A 9,564-nucleotide genomic window follows, 5' to 3' on the forward strand; every position below is an offset into this window, starting at 1 on the left:
TTAGGCATGAGAGCCGGCTGGATGACTTTGGGCCAATCAGAAGGAGGCGGTGAGTTCTAGTCCCGCCTTAGACTTGAACACCATGGCAAACCTTTGGCACCTCAACGTTCTACCCACGCAGCAACCCCCAGAGAGGGACATCGGAGAAATCCTCAATACTGACCGGAAACTTGGTAAAGGCGGGATTGGTCACATGTTTCCCAAAGGCATCTTCCTGGAACTGCAGCAATTGGGAAACCAGCCCAGCCAAGGTTTTATTGGTCGGTGCATCAGCCTGGACATACTGTGAAACAAAGACACACACCGTTGCGGCTGTTACTTTTCCGTCTGGGTGCAGAACCACAACACAAGGGCAGAATAGGCCTCTGTGGTTGCTTTAATCCTGGTCCTCCCGGTGGTGGTGATGAGGAGCTGCTGCTGGTGGAAGTCAGGCAGCAAGAGAGATGTAGGCCATTCGCTGAGCTACAATCTAGTCATTGTCCGAAGTTAAGCCAAGCAAAAAGAGCTTTGCAAACAAAAGCAAATAAAACAGTGGACTGCTAAATTGGCAAAATGGACTGCTAAATTGGCCACGCCCAGCCAGTCACATGACCCCCTAGCCATTTCCCCCCTCCCCCCCACAGCCGGTCCAACCCCCCCCCCCCCAACAGAGACTGAGGGAGGAAAAGCAGCCAAACACTTCTTAAGCACAAGGAAAACTTCTGAGACTGAGCCAGACAGTTAAGGGAGGGTCCCCCTGTTTTACGACTTCTCTTCCTGGAGTTGTTAAGTGTCATGGGCCTGTTGTGTGGGGAAGAAGTCCAAAGATGGACGGAGATCATTGCAGGAGTGAAAGAAGCCAAGGGCCTTTCTTATTCCATGGCAAAAAGCCAGGAAGCCAAAGGAAGCAAGAGGAACAACTTACACAGCACCCTATTATCATTCTCTCTGCCCTATGACCTCACTCAGCTAAGACACACGCGCAGTTCTACATGATGCCGTCATTCATAAACATGCCAACATATTCTAGATTAGTGTTTCCCAACCTTGGCCACTTGAAGATATCTGGACTTCAACTCCCAGAACTCCCAAGCCAGCATTCGCTGGCTGTGGAATTCTGGGAGTTGAAGTCCAAATATTTTCAAGTGGCCAAGGTTGGGAAACCCTGTCCTAGAGAACGCTGCAGCAGGTCTAATAGCAGGAGTTTATGGGAATCCTGTGGGGGAGCCGGGCCAAGGGACGCCCCTCGTGGTACCAGCTAGTACATCTCTCCCCCATGATATCACCCTGCTCCTGAGAGCGTGAACTTCCCCTGCACAGGCCACCCAGAAACCCCTTAACTGCAAAGCCCCAGCCAAACACATGCTAACTTATGCTAACCCCTAAGCACTCTCTCTGTGCGGATTCAGGCCACATCTGAGCGTGCCCGTCAATGTGACCTTTGACCTGCACGAAGAATGCAACATCGGGCCAGTTGTCAAGCTAGTCACACAATTGCTAAAACCAATCCGGCTTCCCAATGGAGTGTGCTTGTCAGACAGTTGTAAAAGGGGATCACGTGATCCTGGGATACTGAAAGCCTTGGAAATACGAGATGGTCGCCAAGCATCCCAATTTTAATCACAGGACCCTATGGCGACACTGCAAGGCTTATGAAGGGAGAAAAACAGCGTTCAGAGACTGTTTTCAAGACTGTTGTTAAGTTTGAAGTGTCACTAAGCAAACTGTTGTAAGTCAAGGACTGCTTTCTTAAGCTCCACCAGGGGACCAGATCAGCAACTTTAGGGATGTCAGGAATTCTATAAGGCACTGATGGCCAACCTATGCCACAGGTGGCACGCGGAGCCGTATCTGCTGGCATGTTGCCCTAGCTCAGCTCCATCGTGCACGTGTGTGCCAGCCAGCTGAATTTTGGTTCACACAGAGGCTCTGGGAGGGCGTTTGTGGCTTCCAGAGAGCCTCCGGTGGGATGGGGAGGGCGTTTTTACCCTCTCCTGGCTCCGGGGAAGCCTTTGGAGTCTGGGGAGGGCGAAATATGAGCTCAATGGGCCCACCAGGTGTTGGGAAACAGGCCGTTTCTGCTCTCCAGAGGGTCTCTTGGGAGGGGAAGCTGTTTTTGCTCCCCCCCAGGCATTGAATTATGGGTGTGGGCACTCACGCATACAAGATAGTGTGCTCGCTTGCTCTTTCGGCACCTGAGGAAAAAAAAGGTTCGGCATCACTGCTACAGGGTCTCCTGCTTGAACAGGGGACAAGACTAGATGACCTCTTGAAGTCCCTTCCAATTCTGTTATATAGACCCATAAAGTAGCCTCCCCCCAAACCCCACTTAGCTGTTTAATACTGGGTGAATGTATGCAATTTGATCCCTTCCACACAACCTGCCTGCCTCCCTGGAACCCTGGGGATCTGGGGGCAGGAGAAGGTGCCTGAGACTGAGGTCCTCTCAAGAGCAGGAGGCCTGCCATTCCATGCCCACCCTGCTGATGGAAGCCCAGACACGCTGGGCAGGCCATGATGCCAGACCATCGCATCCCTCAACGGCCCCTCCTCTATGGCATTGTTTCCCCACCGTGGCAACTTGAAGATATCTGGACTTCAACTCCCAGAATTCCCCAGCCAGCGTTTGCTGGCTGGGGAATTCTGGGAGTTGAAGTCCAAAAATCTTCAAGTTGCCACGGTGGGGAAACACTGCTCTATGGTGAGCAGCCTCAAGGAAAGCGATCGCAGGGGGGACAAAGGAAGCGATACAGAGACACGTTGAAAGCCCCCTTCAAGTGCCTTGGTATTGACACCCCCTCCTGGGAAACCCTGGCACAAGATCGACCCACATAGAAACATAGAAGTCTGACGGCAGAAAAAGACCCCATGGTCCATCTAGTCTGCCCTTATACTATTTTCTGTATTTTATCTTAGGATGGATATATGTTTATCCCAGGCATGTTTAAATTCAGTTACTGTGGATTTATCTACCACGTCTGCTGGAAGTTTGTTCCAAGCATCTACTACTCTTTCAGTCAAATAATATTTTCTCATGTTGCTTTTGATCTTTCCCCCAACTAACCTCAGATTGTGTCCCCTTGTTCTTGTGTTCACTTTCCTATTAAAAACACTTCCCTCCTGGACCTTATTTAACCCTTTAATATATTTAAATGTTTCGATCATGTCCCCCCTTTTCCTTCTGTCCTCCAGACTATACAGATTGAGTTCATGAAGTCTTTCCTGATACGTTTTATGCTTAAGACCTTCCACCATTCTTGTAGCCCGTCTTTGGACCCATTCAATTTTGTCAATATCTTTTTGTAGGTGAGGTCTCCAGAACTGAACACAGTATTCCAAATGTGGTCTCACCAGCATTCTATATAGCGGGATCATAATCTCCCTCTTCCTGCTTGTTATACCTCTAGCTATGCAGCCAAGCATCCTACTTGCTTTCCCTACTGCCTGACTGCACTGTTCACCCATTTTGAGACTGTCAGAAATCACTACGCCTAAATCCTTTTCTTTTGAAGTATTTGCTAACACAGAACTGCCAATACAATAGTCAGATTGAGGATTCCTTTTCCCCAAGTGCATTATTTTACATTTGGAAACATTAAACTCCAGTTTCCATTGCTTTGACCATTTATCTAGTAAAGCTAAATCATTTACCATATTGCCGACGCCTCCAGGAATATCAACCCTATTGCACACTTTAGAGTCATCGGCAAATAGGCAAACCTTCCCTACCAGACCTTCCCCTATGTCACTCACAAACATATTAAAAAGAATAGGACCCAGAACAGACCCTTGTGGCACACCACTTGTAACCTGACTCTGCTCAGAATACTCGCCATTCACAACAACCCTCTGGTGTCTATGCTTCAGCCAGCTGCAAATCCATTGAACTATCCAGGGATTAAGTCCAATCTTCACTAATTTATCTATCAGCTCTTTATGTGGAACCGTATCAAAGGCTTTGCTGAAGTCCAGGTAGGCAATATCCACGGCACCACCTTCATCCAACACCTTTGTGACATAGTCAAAGAAATCAATGAGATTAGTCTGACATGATTTGCCTTCAGTAAAGCCATGCTGATTTGGGTCCAATAAGTTATTGTTTTTTAGGTGCTGATTTATCCTCTTTTTCAGTAGAGTCTCCATCATTTTAACGACAACTGATGTCAAGCTAACTGGCCTGTAGTTACCAGCTTCTTCTCTACTGCCCTTCTTGTGGATAGGCACAACACTTGCCATTCTCCAATCCTCAGGAACATCTCCTGTTAACAAGGATTGGTTAAACAAATCAGTCAGGGGGGTAGCAATGACAGATCTGAGTTCTTTAAGAACTCTGGGGTGGATGCCATCTGGACCCATTGCCTTATTTATCTTTAATCGTTCAAGTTCTTCTAAGACATCGGCTTCTAAGATCACTGGAGCTGAATCCGTATAGTTGGAAGCAATGCTATATCCCTCTATAGTATTATTTTGTAAGGTGTCTTTTGAGAAAACTGAACAGAAGTAGCTATTGAAATGGTCAGCGATCTCCTTATTCCCATTAATGCATGTATTTTTCCCGGTACTAAGCTTCGTGATGCCGCAGTTTTTCTTCTTCTTATCACTAATATATCTGAAGAAGGTTTTATCCCCCTTCTTTAGAGATTTGGCAATTTCTTCCTCTTTTGAGGCTTTAGCAGCATATATTATCTGTTTCGCCTCCTTCTGTCTCATTTTATACACCTCCCTATCAGCTATACTTCCAGACTCTTTATACCTCCTATAGGCAGCCTTTTTTTCATTGACTATAGTCCTTACATCATTGCTAAACCATAGCGGTTTCTTCTTCCTTTTACCTTTAGTTATTTGTCTTACATACAGTCCAGTGGCTTTTAAGATGGCTTTTTTAAATACAGTCCACTGGGTGCTCGCTCCTACCATTTTATCCCTCCCCTTTAATTCATTATCTAAATATTCCCCCATTGCATTAAAATTTGTTTTTCTGAAATCCAATACTTTGGTTGCATTATAGGATTGCTCACAATGAGTTTTTACATCAAACCACAAACATAGATGGTCACTGCAACCTAAATTTTCTCCCACCTTGACATCTGAAACCCAATTCCCATTCGTAAAAACTAAATCTAGAATATTCTCCCCTCTAGTTGGTGTCTTAACCAGCTGTGCCAGAGCTGCTCCTGTAAAGGCCTCTACTATATTCTTACTTTTGCATGTAAGGGCACTGGGGATATTCCAGTCAACATCAGGCATGTTGAAATCACCCATAACCACATGGCACGTATGCTGATCCACCAAGGCCTGCCAGTCGTTGGAGGCCAGGAGAACATTCGTAGCGAGTGCTCCGCAAAGCCAGAGCTGCAAATGCTGCGACTATGGTGCCTATACATATCTGCCCAACATGCGGCAGAACATTTCGTGCCTGTCTAGGTCTTCCCAGTCACCTGCGTCCACATCTTGTACAGCCCACAACCCATTCGGTGTCCAGGTCCTCTTCGAACACGAACACCACTGGGGGAATAATGAATAAATGAGCTGCGGAGGCATAGTCTTTTCAGCATTAGCTGCCCATATCCCACCCAAAGAAAGAGGAATCTCCCATTATTCAGAACAGAACAACTCATTTGAAAGGGACCCTTGGAGGTCTTCTAGTCCAACCCTTTGCTCAAGCAAGAGATCCCAGAGCAGGGGTCACGCAGAGGCCCTGGGAGGGGAAAGCAGGGCCCCCTGCCTCTGCTTCTCAGCTCGGGCTTCCTCTGTCCACCCATCCCCAAACTCAGGGCATGGATTAATAAGAAAGCCGCCACGGTGACCCTGGAGCTCCAGGCCAAAAGAGGCTCTTGCAAGCCGGCAGCCGCCTGTTGCTGAGGCAGGGCTGGGGAGAGGCGAGTGAGCCAGGGAGTGGGGGCCGCCACAGCCGCCCCCACCCCCGCTGCCTTCTCCCCTTCCCTGCCACTTCCGTCCTTCTCCTGCTCAGCAGTTCCAGGGCAGCGGCTAGAGAGGCTTCTGCCCCTGGAGAGGGAGGGAGGGAGGGAGGGAGGGCCGGCCGGCCGGTGGTCAGCATCGCTGAGCCCATCCACCCTGCCTGTTCCGATTGGGGTGGCCAGCGAGATTCCAAAGGTGGGTTGAGTGCGCTGCCATGAGAATAGGGTAGAATGGGAAAAAGGAGAGAATGGAGTGGGAATGGCATGGGATTGGATGGGTGGGGGACGGGAACGCAATGGGGCCCATCGAGGCAAGGCCAGGATTGAAGGGGAGCCTGCGGAAGGTGCCCCAGGGCAGAGCCCGTCTCACCTCTCTTTCCATTGGGCTTCCCATGTCCTGGCTTCTCTTCCCTGCCATTGGCTCTTCCAGCACTCTTCTCTCTTTCTCCATGTCACAGGCAAAAAAAGCCCCTGAACACACCTGAGAGGTAAACTTTGTAGTACTTAAAAGTACAAAGTTCTACTTAAAATCTCAGTTTCCCCAGGGGGGGGCTCAAATAGTGGAAAGGAGATAAGAGATCAAATAAAACACACACACACACACCAGGAACAAAACAAATTAAAGCTTAATTTGTGTGTATTGTTTAATGCAGTGTTTCCCAACCTTGGCAACTTGAAGATATCTGGACTGGGGAATTCTGGGAGTTGAAGTCCAGATATCTTCAAGTTGCCAAGGTTGGGAAACACTGGTTTAATGGACGGATAAATTGGCCCCGCCCCCAGTCACATGGCCACCTAGCCATGCCCCTCACCCTGCCCCCACAACAATCTTGAGGGATCATGAATTGGCCCCGTTGAAAAACTTTGAGGACCCCTGCCCTAGACCATTTCTCACAAATGGGTGTCCAGTCTCTTTTAAAAAGCCACCAGTGATGGTGCACCAACAGTCATATGTCCAGAATGGTATAGGCAGTGGTTCTCAACCTGGGGGTCGGGACCCCTTGGGGGTTGAGCGGCCATTTCACAGGGGTCGCCTAAGGCAAAAGGGGAAGAGAAATTTCCCCTGGTGTTAGGAACTAAAGCTTCTATTCTGGTGCCTTGGAACCTACTTTCACAACCCAACCAATCAGGCGTTGACAATGGGGGTGTCCCTCTGACCTTCCTGCCAATCAGCTTAAACCTCCATTGGGAGAATTGGCAGTAGGCTTATGGTTGGGGGTCACCACAACATGAGGAACTGTATTAAGGGGTTGCAGCATTAGAAAAGTTGAGAACCACGAGTCTTCGGAGAGGGGTGGCATACAAATCTAAGTAATAAATAAATAAATAAATAAATAACCTCTTGCTTGAGCAAGGGGTTGAACTAGATGACCTCACCTAGTTCTGGAGACCTCACCTACAAAAAGATATGGACAAAATTGAAGGGGTCCAAAGACGGGCTACAAGAATGGTGGAAGGCCTTAAGCATAAAACTGACCAGGAAAGACTTCATGGACTCAATCTGTAGAGTCTGGAGGACAGAAGGAAAAGGGGGGACATGATCGAAACATTTAAATATATTAAAGGGTGAAATAAGGTCCAGGAGGGAAGGGTTTTTAATAGGAAAGTGAACACAAGAACAAGGGGGCACAATCTGAGGTTAGTTGGGGGAAAGATCAAAAGCAACATGAGAAAATATTATTTGACTGAAAGAGTAGTAGATCCTTGGAACAAACTTCCAGCAGACGTGGTAGATAAATCCACAGGAACTGAATTGAAACATGCCTGGGATAAACAGAGATCCATCCTAAGATAAAACACAGGAAATAGTCTAAGGGCAGACTAGATGGACCATGAGGTCTTTTTCTGCCGTCAGACTCTATGTTTCTATGACCCTCAAGGCCAATGCTGTATTTCTGGAAGGGTCTACTGCTTCAGCAGGGGGCTGGGCTAGATGACCTCCGAGGTCCTTTCCAACTCTTGCCGTTCTATGGTTCTGAAAGGGTTTCCTGTTTGAGCAGGGGCCTGGACCAAAAGGCCTCCGAGATTACTTCCAAGCCCATATCTCTCTAAGGGTCTGTTGCTTGAGCTGGGGGATGGGCTGTCAGTCTTGGAAACCCACCCACCCACCCCTCTCTCTCTCTCTCTGGAGCTTCAGGGCTGCCACATTTAGTGCCTGGCAAAACAGGCGAGGGGATAACAAGGAGTGGTGGAGACTTAGGCCATCCCTCTAGGAACCAAAGGCATTCAGCCTGCACCTGGATGGGAGCGACAGGGGCGGGGGGTGGGGAGTCTCCAGTTGGGACAGGGAATGGATTGGGCCCTGTGATTGACATGTGGGTGCAGGGGAAGGGTCTTTTGAGTTTCTTTTGGGTGGGGAAAACTTTCAGATTCGGGTTTTCCCAGATGTGCCAATATAGCCTCTCTAATAAAATGGAACTTTGAGGGACTTCAAGCCTTGGAGTCCTCTTTCGCTGGGGGTGTCACTTGGAACCTTGACATGGACTAACTACTACTACTGCTACTACGGATTATTGACCTCCAAGGCCACTTCCAATTGTAATTCTGTAATGATCTCTTACCTGAGCAGAAGATTGGACTAGGTGACCCCCAAAGTCCCTTCCAACTCCTTTAATTCTTTTCTGTCCAGTACAATTATCAACTTTTCTAATGGTTGTCATCTGTTCGGCAGATACCAAACTAATTGGCAGCTTCTTAAAAAAAAAGGAGGGGGCCTGCAGACCATTGTGGGCAGCCCAAGGCCATTCGTATATGACAGCGCAGCGCTCAACAGCTAACAACAGGATGGCAGACACGAGGTGAGGAGGGGGTTGTTGGTTGGGGTTTCAAGTCACAGATCTGGGGAGGGGACAGCTGTACTTCCAGCTGCTCTTCTCGGTTAAACCTTCCGAGAGGCTTTTGTGTTTGGTGCCAACACCTGCCAGTCGCCACAGGGTCAGCAGGGAGGTGTGATTGTGACAATAGAGGCTTTATAAAACATGAGGAAACTGATCCCACATTCTGTGAGCTGCCCGGAGTTTTCGGAGAAGGGTTGCATACAAATATAATAAATTGAACTGAATTGGCAGATGACACAAAATACTTTTAAAAAGACTTCAGTAAGGCATTCGACAGCATAGACCATAACATAACATAGCCGGAGTGGCGCAGCAGGTAGAGTGCTGCAATGCAGGCCACTGAAGCTGACTGTAGATCTGTAGGTCAGCAGTTCAAATCTCATCACCGGCTCAAGGTTGACTCAGCCTTCCACCCTTCCGAAGTGGGTAAAATGAGGACCCAGATTGTGTGGGCAATAGGCTGATTCTCTGTTAAAAAGTACTATTGCTAACAGGTTGTAAGCTGCCCTGAGTCTAAGGAGAAGGGCGGCATAAAAATCGAATGAATGAATGAATGAATGAATGAATGAATGAATGAATGAATGAATGAATGAATAAATAAATAAATATGTTCTCTGGTTAAGCTGGAAAAATGTGGGGTAGACAGCATAATCACTGATGGGAGTTGTAACTGGCTGACAAACTGTACTCAATGAGTAGTCCTACTACATTTCCAAGAAAGGAAGTAGGCAGTGGGGTACCACGAGGCAAGTCTTAGGTCCAGGACTCTTCAATATCTTTATCAATGATTTAGATGGGGGAATAGAAGGGGAACTCATCAAATTTGCAAA

The 9,564-nt window shown here is 47.9% G+C and overlaps 1 protein-coding gene across 1 annotated transcript in view; it reads right to left on the reverse strand.

Moving 5' to 3' along the window:
* SMARCC1 (SWI/SNF related BAF chromatin remodeling complex subunit C1) overlaps positions 1-9,564 on the reverse strand; it is a 72,343-nt gene that overhangs the window by 61,927 nt on the left and 852 nt on the right. Inside the window, exon 2 of the mRNA XM_070767173.1 lies at positions 164-283. Within this exon, the coding sequence (XP_070623274.1) occupies positions 164-283 (120 nt within the window). The remainder of the gene's footprint in view (positions 1-163; positions 284-9,564) is intronic.

Source organism: Erythrolamprus reginae, chromosome Z (assembly GCF_031021105.1).
Source record: "Erythrolamprus reginae isolate rEryReg1 chromosome Z, rEryReg1.hap1, whole genome shotgun sequence".
Classification (NCBI taxonomy): Eukaryota; Metazoa; Chordata; class Lepidosauria; order Squamata; family Dipsadidae; genus Erythrolamprus; species Erythrolamprus reginae.